The 19,553-nt window shown below is 25.7% G+C and overlaps 4 protein-coding genes across 4 annotated transcripts; 2 read left to right on the top strand and 2 right to left on the bottom strand.

Moving 5' to 3' along the window:
* Positions 1–3,233: 3,233 nt before the first annotated feature.
* On the bottom strand, positions 3,234–4,284 carry LOC112593727 (DNA-directed RNA polymerase II subunit RPB3). The gene has a single exon (XM_025338242.1). It carries the CDS (start codon positions 4,119–4,121, stop codon positions 3,300–3,302), a length of 822 nt encoding a protein of 273 aa, XP_025194027.1. The 5' UTR covers positions 4,122–4,284; the 3' UTR covers positions 3,234–3,299.
* Positions 4,285–4,417: 133 nt separating this feature from the next.
* On the top strand, positions 4,418–8,592 carry LOC112593725 (serine/threonine-protein kinase RIO2). Its single transcript, XM_025338241.1, has 7 exons — positions 4,418–4,675; positions 4,761–4,902; positions 5,261–5,429; positions 5,501–5,710; positions 5,796–5,987; positions 7,795–7,887; positions 7,975–8,592. Exons 1-7 carry the CDS (start codon positions 4,610–4,612, stop codon positions 8,510–8,512), a joined length of 1,410 nt encoding a protein of 469 aa, XP_025194026.1. The 5' UTR covers positions 4,418–4,609; the 3' UTR covers positions 8,513–8,592.
* A 996-nt stretch (positions 8,593–9,588) lies between these two features.
* LOC112593552 (structural maintenance of chromosomes protein 3-like) lies at positions 9,589–14,299 on the bottom strand. The gene is made up of 2 exons (XM_025337998.1): positions 14,157–14,299; positions 9,589–14,095 (listed from the first exon to the last, which is right to left on the bottom strand). Exon 2 carries the CDS (start codon positions 13,975–13,977, stop codon positions 10,363–10,365), a length of 3,615 nt encoding a protein of 1,204 aa, XP_025193783.1. The 5' UTR covers positions 13,978–14,095; positions 14,157–14,299; the 3' UTR covers positions 9,589–10,362.
* Positions 14,300–14,536: 237 nt separating this feature from the next.
* Positions 14,537–19,517, top strand: LOC112593717 (MICOS complex subunit Mic60-like). Its single transcript, XM_025338234.1, has 13 exons — positions 14,537–14,753; positions 14,835–14,932; positions 15,003–15,194; positions 15,492–15,607; positions 15,764–15,874; positions 16,699–16,837; positions 16,901–17,105; positions 17,212–17,349; positions 17,590–17,721; positions 17,773–18,001; positions 18,601–18,756; positions 18,820–19,108; positions 19,166–19,517. The coding sequence occupies exons 1-13, from the start codon at positions 14,727–14,729 to the stop codon at positions 19,380–19,382; spliced, it is 2,049 nt and encodes a 682-aa protein (XP_025194019.1). The 5' UTR covers positions 14,537–14,726; the 3' UTR covers positions 19,383–19,517.
* Positions 19,518–19,553: the final 36 nt, after the last annotated feature.

Raw genomic sequence — 19,553 nt, 5'->3', positions numbered from 1 at the left:
CAACTAATAATATAGTAAATTGGCGTCTGAAATGCTATAGCCTATAATATTTAACTATATATGATAGTCCCTGATTTAGTTTATAGTCTACAGTAATATATTCCACATAATAATCTGTATTGCTATGTTAAACATGTTTAATCTTTAATAGTTTGATTTTAAAAACATATCAATATATAAAATATGATGTTAATTTTTAGAAATTTCACATTCCAGACAATTAATATGAAGCAATAATATTATATCATTTTCTGAAACTAAAATCTTTTGTATAAAAATTATTATTTTGGATGTTATGCAATAAAATATACATATGTACAATACCTAATTTCTTAATAAGATATGAAGTAGCCAAATAAGTACTAAATTGTATAATATAGTACAAAGATAATTAAGGAGATTGATTTTCTTAGAATATTTTTAATTTACATGTTCTTCGATTCGTTTTGTAATGCGAGTTATCTATGTTTTCTCCATCATATTCTTAGTAATTTTAACTGACCTGTGTCTGTTAAAAATGCACTCCACATCAATATAATAAAATTTAAAGCTTAAAAAAATGTATTATTAGAAATAATATTAAATGTATGGATAAAAATATATTAAATACGAACCCACAATATAAACAAAAAGGGAAAAGCAAATAACCGCTCTGATGTACAACAGTTGTACGAGTAGATGTCCTGCAGTCAATCTCGTCAATAAGGATTGTAACTTGTAAGTCACTATAATGTAGGTACTTATTGAGTACTTAAGATCAACCAAAGTGTTAAATTTTAAATCAATGATAAATTATTGCATATGAAAAATGATCCCGAACGAAGACGAACTATCAGCCTATATTACTTAATATATTTTAGTATGTATTTATATTGCAAATAAAGTTATTTTGTTTTACTAGTAGGATTATTAATGAATTATAATAGTACGGTAGGTTGAATTAATTAAAAAAAATATAATAATTTATAATATAATATAAATATAATAATACATATTTGTCAAATATTAATGAACAATGGTACGCAATGTAGTATATTAGGTACTATACTTTGTACTTATACAGATTTATTTTACAGAATATTTTGCAGTTACAGATTTAATCATTCATTTTCTCACTCAAATCAAGTATTTTTATCAATTACAAATTTATAATTTTACAAGTAATAATATCGGCATCGATGTTTCCCTATAGACTCAGAATAGATGAAATTTAATCTGTTATAGAAATTCTGTGATATACCTATAGGTTCAGTTGGTTGTTATCGAGACTCAAGTCTCACACATTTAAAGATGATTTATAGATCCAAAAGACTAGAAAAACTATAGTACAGTAAGATCTCGTTAATCCGAACGAGATTGGGGAAAGGAATCATTCGGATTAACGATTTGTTCGGATTACTTATGACTTAAAAAAAAACAATTTTCTTGTAATTTAAATTTTGAAAATAAGCTTTAAGTATCTATACTGCAGTATTAATTCATAAAATTCGTTGTAGTAAAACACTATAATTAATACAATCAAAATCATTATGATTATGTATATACAGCCAGCTAATATGTTCATATATATTGCATATTATTATGAATTATGATACACGTCATGTGTATTAGCAAAGGCAATGCGGCAATTTCCAAGCCCGTTCGGATTAGTCTGTGTTCTGACTAACGAGATCCTACTGTATGTAAAAAATGTCTATAATATAGAAATAAACTACGCTTTTAATTACTTCCAAAAAAGTTACTTAATTCAGCAGTAGCTAGAAGCCAGGAGGGTCACGTGCCTGCGATTCAACAAATTTATTTTATTGCGGACGCATGAGCTACTAATTTAAGTCTCGTAGGTAAAGTATAATAGAAATTATTCATGTTTTTTGAAAAATATATCAACAAATATTGATTGAAGATTAATCTTTGTTATTTGTTGGAAATTTGGAATAACCAATGTTATCAAAATTTCAACTTCAATCACTCATGATTTATAAAGAATTATTAAGAGGAATAAGAGGATGCTACCTGGACAAACGAAACCGTATAACGTTCAAGAGAATGCGCTGTTAGGTGTTTTCACGCGGCGCAAGCACGCGCCACGCGTTCAGCCACTTCAGACTTCAGTACCGCACACGGCACACTACAAGTTTATCTAGCACAATCGGTCGGATGTATATCCATACAAGAGGTTCCACCAAATGCTAATAATTAATATTGTTAATTGATGATCGTCTGTCACAAATGCAGCAGGTGTCATCGTATTCAATTTTACGCTTTTTAAACTAAGTCCACTTTGCTGGCGCACACTCACTATCAATAAGAGATCTTGTTTATCTAAATATATTTATAGCGTTCTCTTAAGCTAAATTCTTTTTTAATTTATAGTACGGGGTATCTTGTATCAAAAATCAAAAACTTTGGTGATAATCTGCAGATAATATAAACATTTGTAAATTTTCGTAATTTTGATGAATTTCGTAAAAATTTGAACTTTGAATACAGAAAATTGATAAAATTATTACCTACCTATTTATTTTCGAAACTTTTTATTTACTGAAATACAACTTAAAAGTAACCTTGTATTAATTTTTCAAGTTTTTTTTACTTATTAACAAAATGTACATTTATAGTTCAAAAAAAAAAACTTAAAATATTTACACTTTATCTATGTGGCTGTTTTATTATTTTTAATTTTAAGAAAAACGAAATCGATTTGGTAGAAAACTGGTTTATAGTAAAAAATTTTTTAAGTTTAATTTTTTGTTCATCTGGATTATTTTAAAAATACTATGAATTTTTTACTTTTCGATTTCTCTAAATATCTATATATTAGATTAAATTTGCTACCAAAAACCACCCTCCAAGTCAAATATATTTGATCTTATGATAATTTTTTTAAAATGGGTTTTCAAGATGGAAAATATAATAAAATACGCTTTTAGTTTTAAATTAAATTATTCATTTTTTTATGTACCCATATATTTAAATACTAATTGCTCATTTCACCTTACCTCAATTAATGAGTAGTTAGTAATTACTAATTTGATTTTGCTATTACCAAAAATGTGAGTACTTATATGACTATATCATAATAAACATTATCATTGTTCTTACAATAGTACTTAAATTATATATGTTATATACGAGAGAAACAAAAGAAAATAATAAAATAAACTATGTAGGTATATAAATCATTATTTATTTTTAATTTTAATATTAATTTTAAAAATATAAGTAATACAATTCAAGATTTTTTTGTTTTAAGTGCAGTAAACACTAGAAATAATTAAATCTACACATATTAATTAAAATTAGTTTATAGCGAGTGCATCCATTTCTTGTGTAAATTGTGTTTGAAGGTTTGATAGTTTATTTTTAAGTGCAGCGACTCCCATTAGAACAATATTTTCAGGCTTTAATGATCCACAACTTTCTACATTGAAAAAAAACTTATTTGGTTTAGCTCTCCAGTTGTATTGTCCTTCATGCTGATCTTCATTGAGTTCTGAATATTCACTTTTAGGCCATTCATCTGGCTTAGGAAATAATGTATGTCGCATAGTGTTGTCTGGGTCATATTCAAAGCTTACACCTGTAGTTGGATTCCATTTAGCATGCTCCTTACCAAATCCTTTTTTAGCAAATGCTCTAATTTTTAATTCTTGTCCTTTACGCAATTTAACAATAAGTATATCATCTTTTTCTCCATATTCATTAATATCACTATCTTGATTTCTTGAAGTAACTGGTACTACACGTGGATTATTGCTTATCAAATCTGCAGTAGTTACATGTCTTGTCATCTCTTCTGAACATTTGACATTGAGGTTGAACTCTACACTACAGTCGTGACAGAAGTCTGAGCATGTGCAATCTCTGGAGTACTGTAGGCGGTCGACTATTTCATCAGATGTCAATGGTATGAGACCAATACGAGATGCTATAAATTCGTCACTTAACACTGTAGAATTGGAATCCAGCTGTACCCAATCAATGGCTAATGTCGGTGTTTCAGCGATGAAAACTCTACGCAGGCTATTAGCAACGCTGAGATCAGTGTCTTCAATTTGAAATTTAATTGAGTCAGTAGTCAGTTCAGATATATGTACGGAAGGTTGATTAGCATACGGCATTATTATTGTTTTTTTTTTTTACAAATTTAAGAATTAGTTAATTACAAAACACCGTTGAACAGTTCTGTTTTCTAAATATAAATAAAATTTAATAATTATTAAGTCCGGTACTCTTACTACTTATTGAATGCTTGTACTTTGTATACTAATAACACATAAACATTGATATCTCAACTATTGAGGTAAACTTAATAAACACTAAACTAAATTTTAAGGTTATGTTCTTAAAATCCGTATTCATTTCACATTATAACTTGTGGTGATTAGATTACAGGATTATTGAAATATCCTTTATAGATCATAAATTTATAATTCATAATAATTGATAATATTTATATTTTACAGTTTTACACTACGATCTTAGCATTCTTAGCAGTAATGTAAGATCATGTATCATATTATTCACTGAATAGTATTCAGTATTCATAGACAGTAGTACAGTTTTATTAGTTTAGTTGTATATTACTTGTCTACAAATTACAATTATTATGGGGAAGTTAAACGTGACTATGTTGCGTTACTTGACACGCGAAGACTTTAGAGTTTTGACTGCTGTAAGTATGATTAAATATAAAAATATATTTAGTTAACATTTAAGTGGAAATATGTATTTATCTTGTTTATTTATGCAATAAACAGATTGAAATGGGAATGAAAAACCATGAACTTGTCCCAGCTTCATTGGCTGCTTCAATTGCAAATCTACATCATGGCGGTGTACATAAAATTTTAAAAGAACTTTGTAAACATAGACTGTTGTCGTATGAAAGAGGAAAGCATTGTAAGTATCATAGTTTTATTAATGCTGGTTAACAAGAGTAACTGAACAATAATTTAAAATTATATACAAGAATATGCAAGAAATATTCTTATTTTACTGGGTCATTAAGAATATTTTGGACACTTGAAAAAGCACCTAAAATATGCCATTGATAACCTTTTTGGAAATTAAAAAACTATTCTTTTATGAGCTTATAAACTACATTGTTTTAAAAGTTACCAATGTACTATTAGATTATGTTTTCCTACTATCAATTAAACCTTAATTATTCATAAGATAATGTTTTATATAGTGCAGTATAATGTATAAATAATATTTATAATGTTAATAAAAATTATAAATATTTTCTATTATTTAGATGATGGTTATAGATTAACTAATACTGGCTATGACTATTTGGCATTGAAAACACTTACTTCACGTCAACTTATTTCATCATTTGGTAATCAAATTGGTGTTGGTAAAGAATCAAATATTTATGTTGTTGCTGATCCCGAAGATAAACCAATATGTTTAAAGTTACATAGGTATTTTTAAATATTTAACTTTCATTATTTAAAATTAACTTCATATTATGTACTTATTTGTCACTATTAAGATTGGGAAGAACATGTTTTCGTAATTTAAAAGAAAAACGAGATTATCATGCACATCGTCACAAGGCTGGATGGCTGTATTTGTCAAGAATTTCAGCTACAAAAGAGTATGCATACATGGAAGCACTATCAAAGAGAGATTTTCCTGTTCCAAAACCAATTGACGTCAATCGACATTGTGTGCTTATGGAATTAGTAAATGGACATCCTTTGTGAGTATTTTTCTTTTCTATACTCAATATTAGGAAATTATCTTAATCATTTTTAAAACTAAGTTTTAATTTTTAAATGATTTAGATGTCGTCTTTATGAAGTTGATAATGTAGAAAATTTATATGATGACCTCATGAATTTAATTGTTCGTTTTGCTCAACATGGAGTTATACATGGTGATTTCAATGAATTTAATATAATGATTAATGATGAAGAAAAACCAATTGTAATTGATTTCCCACAAATGGTGTCAGTTACTCATGTTAATGCTGAAATGTGAGTAGAAGTTTTTCATCCATCATTCATTTATGCACTGTACTCATAATTGAGTTAGATATTGTAAGACCCTATGAATAATTCTTTTGAGTTATAATTTTTTTTTATAAAGTGTTCCTAAAAAACATGGTCATCAAACTTATTGATAAAATAATAAGAATATTTAACATTTAGACAATTGATAAGCGTAAATTAATTACAATTATTTACATCATTAAATTATAATAAAACAGTTAACATTGTTATTAATAGTTAAAATATGTAATTTTGTCCAATTTGAAATTCAAGTATCTATAAAAAAAAAAAAAATTGTTTATTTTTTAGTTCAAGTATGAATTATTTTATATTAAATTTTCAAACTTAAACCATACAAATGAAGAATTTTATTAATTTTTCACCTAAAAAATTCAATTTTATTTAAAAATTTCTGTTTTTCTAAGTTATTTTGAAAAGTATTAAATTTTTTACTTTGAATTTCCCTTAGATACTAACCAGAACGAATTGGTTACTTAGAGCAAACCACAAAGTTTAAAATTAAAGCATTTTTACTGTCTTAAAAGATGACTGATAAAAAAAAAATACATCATTGTAAAATCAATATATCATTGCTTCGCTCAAAATCTAAAATAAGAATGTTTGATAACATTTTAATATTATTATTAAAATAATTGGTTTTATTAGTTACCCTAAAACTAGATAGTTATTCAAAAATTTTTTCATTATTGAATTCAAATTTAACACATCTGTTTGTTTTAATGCCTACTTAATTTTTATTTTACACCAGAGCAGTTTATCTACTGTAAGTCCTTTTCAAATTCAAGATATTTAGGTCCTGCTTATTAAAATAAACTATAATACTACTATTTTATTAATTATATAATATATTTTTTTTATCCAAAGTAAATTTAGATAAAATAATTTAAACATAAATTTAACATTCTAGCCCAGCAACGCGTATTATACACTTCTTTGCATACACGTTTACAACCATCATATTTCAATGTCATTCTTAAAATATAAATTTTATTAAAGATTTTTAAGATAGTTATTGTAAATAAACATAAAATTGAAATTGGATGATTAACATACATAGTTTGTTTTAAGTGTTTTGATATAATTAACATTAGTGACACATTAACCTTTCATTGCTTATTGTGTATTCGACACAGACATATATGTCACATTACAGATTTAACTGTAGATCCTTTGGTTGTATGCAACTGACACACTTACTCGTCAATGGTATACAAGAGAAGTCCTATAAATAAAATTATAGAGAAAAATATTTAACCTAATTAAGAAAGTAATAATGTTACTTATACATTTATTAATGTAGAAAGTAGATTATCTTTATTAATTGGAATTGGGAAAGGGGAGATACAGGTAATTAAAATTTTTTTAGAAATTTACAATGGAACACAAATTTAAATGTTTTATATAATTAAAAATAAAATGTTTAAATTGTATATATAATGTGTAGATTAATATGAAATTATGAATACAATACATTGTCAAAAGTATGTGATACAAATTAATTTAAATTTTAAATTTAATGATATATATATTTTTTTTTTCAAATAATTTGTAATTTACAGATAATTGACACTCCACTGTATGTAGATCTATATTTAGTATTATACATATTCACTAACATAAATATCATATGCATTATGTCTACAATAAAATGCAGCTTAATTATAAGTAGTTATCTTTTTGTTTAACATAAAAGTGGTTGATATTAAAACAAATAACAATACATTGATGAAATCTAGAAAATTAAATTTAACTTCTTTATTTTTTGTTTTAGGTATTTTGATAGAGATGTTAAATGTATAAGAGAATTTTTTAAAAAAAGATTTAACTATGAAAGCCATTTGTATCCAACATTTGAAGATATTACGTAAGTAATGTTTAAAACCAAATCAAAATTATTTTACGTGTTAGATATTTTCTAATTATTTTGAATTTATAATTTTCATTTTAATAGCCGAGAAGAATTTTTAGATGTAGAAGTATCAGCTAGTGGTTTTACAAAAAATATGGACCAATGTTTATTGCATGAACTAGGTATGGTTGATAGTATTGAAGAAGGGTCTGGAGAAGAAAGTGATTTTTATGAAAATGAAAAAGATGAAGTGGAACATTTAGCAGAACGAGTAGCTGAACTGATGAAAGAAGAATGTTCAACAGTTCTTGGCAATTCTACTGTTTTTCCAGTTCAAGAAAAGCCGAATAATGTAAAATCAGATTCTGAGGAATATGTATCATTAAGTGAAAATGATGAATCTGAAAGTGTTGCATCATCAAAAGTATGTTATTCAGATATACATAGTGTTAGAAGTATGTCAACAGCTACAACTATACCACCAGAAGTAATTAGGGACAGAGTGAAAAAAGCGTTAGCAAAAAGAGAAAGAGCAACAGTAAGACATAGAAAACTTGCTAAAGGCGAAGCTAGTGCTGTAAATCGCCAAAGAAGAGATAATAAAGATACAATTAAAGATAGTTTTGGAATATGGGGTTAGATATTTTGTTATGTACAATCTAAAACTATTTTATCAAGTATAATATAATGTGTATATTGTATAATAACAATATTGTTTTGGAAAAAAATGTTGAGTGATTTTTATTTAAAAACTCAAATCCTTACCATTGGATATTCTATTGAAAAGAAAAACAACACAATTTTAATTAAAACTATATTCAAAGTATTTTACATAGGTTAATATATAAATGTTTACATCCAAGAATAAAAAATTCAAAATTCAAAATTTAATTTTTGCAAGAAATTAATTTACTTAAAAGTAGCAACATTGTAATAATTAACTGTATATTAAAATAAAAAGTAATTCTTACAGTAATTATTTATAATTTTGATCATTTTTATGACAAATATCAATCACAATAATTAACAAAAAATGTTTAAAACTGTATTATCAAATAGCTCATCAAAATATTTCAAATTAAAACAAACTTAAATTGAAAAATATCATGTATTAAACAATGGTAAAACAAAAAATTTTAATTTAAAATATTTTATTGATCATATTTTTAAATTATTTTGCTTTGACAACAGCTATAAACCATTTATAATTGAAAAAATTAATATGTAATATTTAGTCCAGTATACATTTTTATTATACAAATATTGAAACCATTTCTAATATTAAAATTGAATACTGCTTACAAAATGGTATTTTAAAATAAAAAAATTCAACGAGAAACTGTATTTACTAAAAAAATATTTCAACTAAAGAATGTTTTATAGCAAACTTAATGTTATTTAAATGAAATATTTTGATATTAAGGTTCTTTGCGAGTTGAATTTCTGTAAATTTATATTTAAATTAAATATAAATAAAATTTATAAATTAAATTTTAATTTATATTTAAATTTTATATGGAAAATAAAATTTAACAACTTGAAGCCAAGTATTTCAGTTTTGACATAATACATTACTAAACTTATTATCTATTTGGGAAATAAATCAGTTAAATTTTAAGAATTATTATTAACTATTTATAATTATAATATATAAAGTTGCAAACTTAATAATATATGTCAAAATTGTTACAAAAATTACAATAATTCAATGTTGGTTAATATTTATATTATACAATTGTGTGTCTATGGTTTAAAGTTAATAAATTCCTTAATAAATGTACAGCTTATTATAGAAACTACTCACTGTAATAATTAATATCTTTATTAGGTATCTTATCAATAAGAGGTAAGTAAAAAACAAAAATTCAATTTATAAATCAATGTTGAATTGCGATAATTAAAAAAAAAATTCTTGTATTATCTCATATATTATAACATGAAATAAATTACAATAATTACAATTTTGTTTTTATCTCTTCGAGTTTTAACTACCAAGATTCTACTTTATTAGTATGATTGGTGGTTACTGATTAACAATTATGCTTACTTTTGTGGTGCTATGGTGGGATAAAACAGTAAAAGGAATTCCATTACCTTTCAACAAAATAGTGATTATTCTAATAGTCTAGTTATCTAGTAAATACGTAAAACAAAACATATATAATGAAAAGTGCGAGTTATTATCTTATATCTAATAGGTATTGGACATGATTTGTTAACATGTATTCCTTAATATTTGGTAGAATTTTAATGTATCTCAATGTAATATACTGAAAATATATTAATATCTTTAAAATTACTAAAGGAAAAAAATACTCACTTAATATTTAAGTAGATACACTACATATGGTTCAAACTAGATGGACAACAATGGCTAGACTAAAATTTAATTTTGATGTGGTTTAATTTAAACAGCTTGAATAATTATTATAAATTTTTATTTTAACGCAATTAAAACTTTTGAAATAGAGTGTAAATAATAATAATCTATTACCCGTGAGTTGTATCGTCTTCCACAAAGTCGTGTGCATCCTCCCTGGTAACACATTCCACATGGCTTACTTTATTACGGAACTTAACACCATAAAACTTATGCGCATGTTGCAGCAACTCTGGCCTAAATGTTGTAGTAATGAACTGTGCTTCTGAAGACATTTCATGTATCATATCAGCAACAGATTTCCTGTGTTGGGGATCTAATGCTTGATCAATTTCATCAAACAAGTAGAATGGAGCAGGGTCACACTTTTGAATAGCAAATATTAAACCTAATGCAACAAGAGATTTTTGACCACCTGATAGTTGATTCATTTCCCGCATTTCACCTCCTTGTCCTACAAATGACACTTTGATCATGACACCAGAATAGTTACCAACACTGGTCTCGTCTCGCATATTAATTGTTGTTGATTCTTCACCCCCCACAGTTTTCATGACTAGTTTTGCATGACCAGCAGGTACAAGTTTGGAAAATACATAAGAAAAATATTTGGATACTTGTTTAAATGTTGATTGTATTGCATCACATTTCCGTTGTTCTAAGACATTCATAAGCTGTTCTATTTTTTCATAACCACGGTCAAGTTCTTGTTTTCTCGAAACAAGCTTTTCCTTTTGTTCTGAAAAATTTATAAACTGATCCAACGCTTTTTTATTGACATGACTAAAACGTTTTAAGTGACTATTAGCCTTTTCTAACTCTTTAAATAAATTTTTTGAAGAATAAGACATATATTTAGTAACCAAATCTGTGTTAGGTAAAGCTCCGAGATCATTGATTTTAGACTCTGACTCTTCTAATTTTTTACGTAACATTTCTTGCTTAGAAGATACTTTACAAAGATCTTTAGATTCATTTTCAAGTTTATCCTGAGCTTCTTTTTCTTGAATTTTCCATTTATCCAATTCTTCTTGGCATTTCTTTTGTCTCTTAACCGCTTCATGTACTTTGGTATCAATATTTTTCATATCTATATTAATTGTATCTAATTTTTTTTCTATAGCATTTAATTCTAACCTACTACTTTCTAATGTACGTTTACGTTCTTCAACAGATATTTCTTGTAATGCTTGTAATAATTCATCTCTACGACGAATCAAATTGTTAGTTAATAGATTTTCTAATTTGTTCTTGTCTGCTTCTAATTTCATACGCATTGAAAATGCAGTTTTATTCTCTTGTGTCAACTGTTTAATGTCATTATTAAGTTTATCCATTTCTTTTTGATCAGTGACAGATAATTGTGCCATAAGTTCTTGGTGTAATTCAGATTCAAGACCAGATCTTGTAGTTTGCATTGCTTCTAAATTTGAAGATGCAGTTACAAGTAATCTTTCTTTTGTCACCCTATATCTTTCAATTCCAACCATTTCTTCTTTGATAAGTCTGATATCTCCTTTTAACTTATCAAAATTTCCTTTAGCTTTACTATTTTTAGTTTCAGTTTTTTGCATATCTGCCATGACTAAATTAACATTTCCTTCAACATCATTTAACTGTGTTCTAAGTACAGTCAACTGTTCCTCAGATTCTTTTATTTGACTCATTAATTCATTACGTTGCTTTTGGATTTCTAATTTAGATCGGACATTTTTAAAATAACCTCCAGTAAGTGTACCACTTGATGATACTTGGTCTCCATCAATTGTAATACAATCTAACATACTTTGCTTAGATATACTTGTAGCTATTTCTAAATTTCGACATATCAAAGTCTTGCCAAAAATAAATCTCATAGCTTTATCTAAATGAGATTCATAATTCAATTTATTTACCATTGGAATGGCATCTTTGGATTGTGGATATTTTATTGTCCTGGCAGTTAATCTATTAAGCGGCATAAATGTTACTTCACCAGGTAAATTCTGATTATTTATTTCTTTTAAGATTTGTGTTCCAATCTTATCAGAATCAACAATATGAAAAAACATTCTTCCACCAGCAGTCACTTCAACAGCTGTCTGTATGCTTTCATCACAATCAAAATTTTCAATTACTTGGCCATAATATTGTTTAGCAAGATTGGCTTGAGATCCACCACGTTCTTTAAAAATTTCTAATACCTTACGCACACTATCTCTTCCATTTAAAATTGCTTTACCAGCCATACTACGAAGTAACTGATCAGCTTTAGCTAATTCTTCTTTTAATGTTGAATAAGTTTGTTGCAATGAACTCTCTTTACGCCATAATTCATTTCTTTGACTTTGATATTGGTCTTTATTTTTTTTTAATTCATAGTATCGTTTATTATATTCATCAATCGCAGTTCTTTGTTTTTCTAATTCAGTTGAGTTACTATGTACCAAATTCTCAAGTTCTAACAAACGTTCGGCATCTTTTTTTAAATCTTCTGTTAATTTTTCTTTATGATCAGTTTTATCTTTAATTTGTTTGGTTAAAGATTTCAATTCTTTTTGAATCCATTGGTCTCTATCTTCCTTGGATGCAAATTGACTTCCACGTCCTTGTTTAGCATATAATTCTTTACGTTTTTGTTCTTTAAGTCCTAGTTCTCTCGTACAGCTTTCTTCCTTTTTCTTTTGAGCTTCATATTTAGGTTTTATTTCTTGCAAGTCTGATTCTTTTGTTTTAATAGTTTCTTGTAACTTTTCTAATTCTCTGACAGCTCTTTCTCTAGAATTATTATCACCTTGTACTTCATCGGTAAGATCTTTAATTGTAAAATCTAATTTGGTTTTTTGTTTTATCAATTCCTGTTGTTCTAAATTTAAAGTATCTTTATCTTCTTTGACACTATGTACTAGGCGCTTGGCATCACGTAAGTGCTTAGTTGATTTTTTAGCTTCATGCGCTGCTTCTTTTACTTTTGCAGTAAGTCGTTTTTGTTCTTCATCAACATTACTCATTCGACTATCTAATTCTTCTAATTTTCTTTGAGTTTCTTTAAGTTCTCTATCATGAATACAATATTCCAAAGTTCTTCTTTTTTTATCCCATATTTGATACTCTTTTAATTCTTCTTTTTCTTCCTCCAATGTACTTAAACGATCTTCAATAGTTTTTATAAATTCTACTATTTTATCTAACTTTGTCTGAGTGTCTTTTAATATCTCAATTGATTCTTCTTTTCGTTCATCATAAACACGAGTACCAGCTACTTCTCTTAATAACTTTAGTCTATGTGAATCAGGGGATGTTGCCATTTGATTAATTTTACCTTGCTTAACTATATAATATGGATTTGAATGAGAAAATCCAGCAGATTCCAATAAATTAGTAACATCACTTCTTGGTACCATTTTCTTATTTAAGAAATATTGGTCTTTTTTAACACCAATAACCCTCCTTAGAACTACCTCTTCTTTGTCAATTGGTAGTCGATTATCCGTATTGTCAAAAATGATCTCCACATAAGCAGAGTTGACTTTAGGTCCAGTACCTTCATGTAACAATGCTTGACGTTGTTCAGGTCGAAGATGAGAAAACTCATCACTGAGCACAAACTGAATAGCATAAAAAAAATTACTTTTTCCAGAGCCATTTCGGCCAACAACAACATTGTGTCTCTTGTCGAATGGCTCAACAACAGTTTGTTCACGGTAACTCTTAAAACCGTGAATAATTACTTGTTTAATAAACATGGTGTTTATTAATAGGTTACAATAGATGTTAGTACTTTTTGGCAAAACCGTGTACGAAGATTGTGTTTTTGAGTTTTCATAGTGCCCGTCATTAGTGTCTTATATTCATTTTCATTGTCTAAAAATTATAATTAACCAATTATTATAATACATTTTTAAGTATTTATCACACTAATTACCTGTATCTAACATAATTAGAGATCTTAAACTAAGTTTAAACTTATTAAAAATACGTGTCACCTATAAATATTTCAGAATTAAACATAAAAAATATAAAATACGTCTTTTAAAAAGTCGGTAAACTAGCCAAGCTGTATTAAAGAAGACAAGAAGTAGTGTTTTGTTTACTATTTTTCAATGATAAGCAGTGCTACCTTAATGAAAAATCGAAGTCTACCAACATTATCGTTAAGAACATTAATAAAATAATCATCTGTATGTTATCATTTTAATTGTGAATAATAATATACAATCAGAATCTTAAATCAAAAATTTGAAATATAATGTCCTTGGAGTTTTATATTTATCTATTAACTATCATTTTATTGTGTTATCAACTTTCAAAAGAGTATGTTTAATGTTTATTACTTATTCTCGATTGGCCGAATAAATTTGCAATCGCTAAAAGCTGACTGCCATTTGATATTACTTATTTAATATTTGTCAATTTGTCATTAACATAGTTAAGATAGATGAAAGAGTGCTAATCTCTAGAATAATCAATTTGAAAAGGTTTTCGATCACTAAACATGTTAAATTTGAAACGGTTTTCAAAAGTAAGTATTCTAAAAATTAAATCAGGTATTATAGATGCACAAAAAGTGTGTAAACTTTAATTATATTTTTTTTCTTTTCAGATCTCATCTGGTGTTAAACTTCAATTTGGGCAACCTACTTTAGCTAATAAAAAAACATTGGGCTATAGATTTGTTCATGCAGATTCTTCGAGTTCTAGGTATTATAACATCACATAATAGACACCTTATTTAATTTCATATTTTATAGATTATCATTTTTGTTGGCAGAAAATCAAATGTAGGAAAATATGCACTGGGAACGGTAATATTTGGATTTAGTTCCATTGTAGTTTATGCAAAATATGATTCAAAATTTAGACAGTGGTTAAAATCTAATGTTTATGGTTCAGAGGAAATTTTAAAACTATTATTATTTGAAGATAAAATCATACATGATATACCAAATAATGTAAAACCCAAGTGAGTATTTTAATAATTAAATTAGTGTATAGAACTAAAAACAATTCATAATTATTTGTAGGGGTAATTTGTGATTAAAAATAAAAATAAATATATATTTTTGAAAAATCTAGCTTATGAGAACACAGATATTTTTTAAATATGCTACTTTTATGTTAGAAATTAATTTTAGTTCAAGTTGAATCAACTTCATTAGTAGATAATTTACTTAACAATTAATGTTAAATTTTCTTATAGAATTTTGACTAAATTAAAAATGTGTGTATAATATTCTGTATTAATTTGAATGGTTATTAGTTTTAGACTAGATCTTCCAACTATTAAACAAGATATAAATGTTACAAAACCAACATCTTTAAAACTTGAATCAAAAGAATCACAAACAATTTCCACAAAAACGGACAAACCATCAGGTAACTAATAATTTAAATTGTTAAAAAGTTAATGAAATGTATGATATTTATGGTATTAATTATTTATTATAGTATTAACTTTTAACTAATCAATTTATATTTACATAAAAATTTTTTAATTAGAAAAGAAATTAACTGAAAAAATAACCATTTCAGGAATTAATACTGAAAAAGATAAATCCAACATTACAAAAATAAGAAGTGAGGCAACTCTATTAGTTAATGAAGTTTCAAATTCCTATTCTGAAGCATTAGATGCATTTAAAAGTGAGTTATATTGCATTTTTAATTATTTAAGAAAATTTCAGGCTATTTGTACAATATGAAAAATACTTTTTTATTTTTAGACTTGATCTTTTGTTGACTTTTTCTTTGTAAAGCTGTTTTAAATAATTACTTAAAAACTTTTAAAAATACTAAACAATGTGACATTTCATTAATAATTTATGCAAATATTATACAGTAGACGCCGCTTATCAGACTCAAAATCGTCTAGTACGGTCTGGACGTAACCAAATATATTAAAAAATCGGTTATAAGACTTAAATTTTGTAAGATAAATAGTAAAGTTTCTGTTGGTACCTTATAATGTATAATAATTTTTATCACAGATAAAAGTTCACGTTTATCGCTACGATTATTGTTATTATATTAAGGTACATATCTGATTATCTGACGGCTGCGTAGTTATTGCAGTTATACGGATATGAACAGTATATTTTCGGAATATTGGAATAAAATAAAAAACTAACTAAAATTAAAAATAATTTTTCAAAATAAATAATAATAATTTTTTTATTAATGTATAATTTTTATAATATTTTTTTATGTAATATTTACTTATTATAATTTTAGTTTTTTTTATTGGGATTATTAAATTTATTCAATAATAAATATACAATATGTAATATGTGTTAAAGTATTAAAATTAAAGCAAAATATGTAGTAAAATAAAATTTATAAATATGTAATTAATTTTTTTTCCCACTTCGTCTTAAAGATTCATTCGGTTATAAGACTCACTTTGGGACCAGCACAAAGTGAGTCTTATAAGTGGCATCTACTATATTTGTATGAAATATTATTTTTAGATTATTATGAACTAGTAAATGGAATTGTTAATAATGTTTCTAACAAACACAATACTATCATTTTGAAAAAATTACAAAATGTCAGTTTGGAAAAGGATGAACTTTGTCAAACTGCTAAAGTAAATGCTCAAGAAGCTAGGTAATTATTTAATAATTCTTGTGTTATATTTTTTAATATTTAATTGGTTTTGTAATTAATTAGGAAGCGTTTAGATCAAATACAATATTCATTGGATGATTCTAAAAATAATTTTACGAATGAAGAAAAAGAAACTATTAAAAACAATATTTTGAAATTAAAATTGGATATTAAGACTTTGGAAAAGAATTTTGAAACTGACAAAGATAACTTATTACTTTTTAATAAATATAATGGACAAGTTATGAATATTAGAAAACAATTCTCAGTAAGTTAGTCTATTTTCTAAATATTGTTTATTAATTATTATAATGTTTGACTTCCTTACTCTAACTGATGTACTGATCTTAATGATTGTATCGTTAATTTTTTAGGAACAATTACAATCATTATTTCCTCATGTTAGACTTGACGATAAAAATTTGAAGTTGACAGATGCTGAATTTAAAGTGTTTGTTGATTATATAACTAAAAAATTAATGTTTTATCAAAATGAATTGTTCAAACAAGAGGTAATTGTTTAAATTATTTTATTTTATATACATTGAATGATTATGGATTTATTTGCTAGACACCATGTTATTTATTTAGAGATTTTATACAAATTAATAATTATGCCTTGAAAAATTATATTAGAGAATAGGTAAATATGTCAGTAACACTTTGAAGCAAAATAATGGAAATAATTACAATACTATGTTTCGATATTTCAATTAATCATATCTCATAAGGTTATTTATTTATTTCTTTAGATAATTGGTGAAGAACAAGTGAATGATGTTGTTCGTGCATTAAAAAATGGTAATTCTGAAGCCATCGATAAAGTCTTAGGATTTCAAGTAGAAAAAAATCGTAGAAGGCACATGAATAATTTTATCAATGAAGTAAGGAATTGTTTACTATTTTGATAGAATTAAAATTTTTTTTTTCTTTAGAGCTATGGATCAAAGGCAAATAATGAAGCCAAGTTCAAGGAACAATTGAGATTTCAAACTGAAGTGCATATGGATCACTTAAAAGAAGCTGCCAATTTAGCTGAAAAAGAAGTTGAACGTCGTGTACGTTTAGAATACTCTGAAAAAGCTGAAATTGAGAAGCTTAAATATAAAGAACAAGTTTTAAGCATGATTGCTGTTATGAATGGCATAAATGATGCAGTAAAAGGTACTAAGTTCATAGTTGTATCTGTTAAACTTCATTAATACAATAATGCTTTTTAGGTAATGCTGCTTAATTGTGCTATATAAATATAGTTTTTGTATTTTTAAATACTGTAACATTTTATATAATAGACACAAATATGCAAATTGGTATTTTTTTTTTAAAATATTTAAATAATAAATTTATTAATTTAAACTGTTTTCTGTTTATTTTTATTGATGAATAAACATGATTAAGAAATATAAAAATTAATTTAATAAATATCACCTACATAAATAATATGAAATAATTTACTCACTATTTTATCAATAACAAAAATATAAATATATATTGATTTTAATCGATTATTTTTATAACATAGTTATTAGTAGGTACAATTTATAAAATTGTATATTATTTTAACTAAACCTGAATTATCTATAAGCATAACATTTCCAATAATTTTTATCTATCAAGTAATTAAATTAAATTTACATCTCTTAAATCATGTTTTAAAAACATTTTTTTGCAATCTTAATTTTTTTTAATGAAATTCTTATTTTTGTAAGGGATTAGTTTTAAAGAAACTTATGTGGTCATTAAAATTTACTTCATTGTTTCAGAACATTCAAAAAACCGAGAAAAACTAAATGAATCATTTTATTTATGGAAAGCCTGTCAGTCATTATTTGTAGCGATTGATACTGATCAAAATGATTCAAAACATGAATTAATACCTTTAAAAGATTTAGTAAATAATATAAAAAAATCAGGAGGTGGTAAGTATGAATATTTTGAAAAAAAATAAACAACCAAGTTGAAATTGTACTATTTTAATTTAGAAAACCATAAAATAATAAAAGAATTGTTGGATACAATACCTGAAAGAGTGTTAACTCGAGGTGTTTATACAGAAGAAACATTAAAAGACAGATTTCTTAATGTTGAAGATAAAGCTTTTCATATGGCTTTAGTACCAGATACCAATGTGAAACTATTTGATTTGGTAACATCATTTATATTTACAATTTTCACCTTTAAATCGCCTGTACCAATTTCTGAAGAAGAATTAAACAATGCTCCTATAAATGTTAATGAATTAAATAATATCGATATTCTCCAACGAGCCAGGTAATTTTACGCATTATTTAACTATAATTTATTGTGTAAAACACATATTTTTTTTAGGTATTGTATAGAACGAGACAATTATTATCAGGCTTTGCAGTATATGCATTTATTAAAGGGAGGTGCTAAAAAAATAGCTGATGATTGGATGAACGAAACTCGTGACTATTTAGCAACACAGCAAGCTGCTCAAACTCTTTTAGCTTATGCATCAGAGAGTTTACGATCTCATGTAGACATTAATGATCATCAACATAATGTGACATTTTCTAATTGAATACATTTTTGTTTTTGTTCATAGGATTATTGTTAGTTTGCAATTTATTTGTGAGCAGAATCTAATGCAAAATGTTTATTAATTAAATTAACAAATTATACAGCTATAGTACAGCTAATTTTGTATTATTAATTCCATTATATTGTTATTAAATATAGGTTGAATCTAGTT

The sequence above is a fragment of the Melanaphis sacchari genome, unplaced genomic scaffold (assembly GCF_002803265.2).
Source record: "Melanaphis sacchari strain LSU unplaced genomic scaffold, SCAv2.0 Contig20_pilon_pilon, whole genome shotgun sequence".
NCBI classification, from domain to species: domain Eukaryota; kingdom Metazoa; phylum Arthropoda; class Insecta; order Hemiptera; family Aphididae; genus Melanaphis; species Melanaphis sacchari.
This window is presented reverse-complemented; position numbering and strand designations above follow the sequence as displayed.

What these genes read in the sequence shown, in the direction of transcription:
- LOC112593727 (XM_025338242.1), bottom strand. Translation starts at nt 4,121, where the DNA reads ATGCCGTATGCTAATCAACCTTCCGTACATATATCTGAACTGACTACT.
- LOC112593725 (XM_025338241.1), top strand. Translation starts at nt 4,610, where the DNA reads ATGGGGAAGTTAAACGTGACTATGTTGCGTTACTTGACACGCGAAGAC. An exon ending in ACTTTAGAGTTTTGACTGCT is followed by an intron (nt 4,676 to 4,760) that starts GTAAGTATGATT and finishes TGCAATAAACAG; the next exon opens with ATTGAAATGGGAATGAAAAA. An exon ending in GTATGAAAGAGGAAAGCATT is followed by an intron (nt 4,903 to 5,260) that starts GTAAGTATCATA and finishes TCTATTATTTAG; the next exon opens with ATGATGGTTATAGATTAACT.
- LOC112593552 (XM_025337998.1), bottom strand. Translation starts at nt 13,977, where the DNA reads ATGTTTATTAAACAAGTAATTATTCACGGTTTTAAGAGTTACCGTGAA.
- LOC112593717 (XM_025338234.1), top strand. Translation starts at nt 14,727, where the DNA reads ATGTTAAATTTGAAACGGTTTTCAAAA. An exon ending in AAAAACGGACAAACCATCAG is followed by an intron (nt 15,608 to 15,763) that starts GTAACTAATAAT and finishes TAACCATTTCAG; the next exon opens with GAATTAATACTGAAAAAGAT. An exon ending in AGCATTAGATGCATTTAAAA is followed by an intron (nt 15,875 to 16,698) that starts GTGAGTTATATT and finishes TATTATTTTTAG; the next exon opens with ATTATTATGAACTAGTAAAT.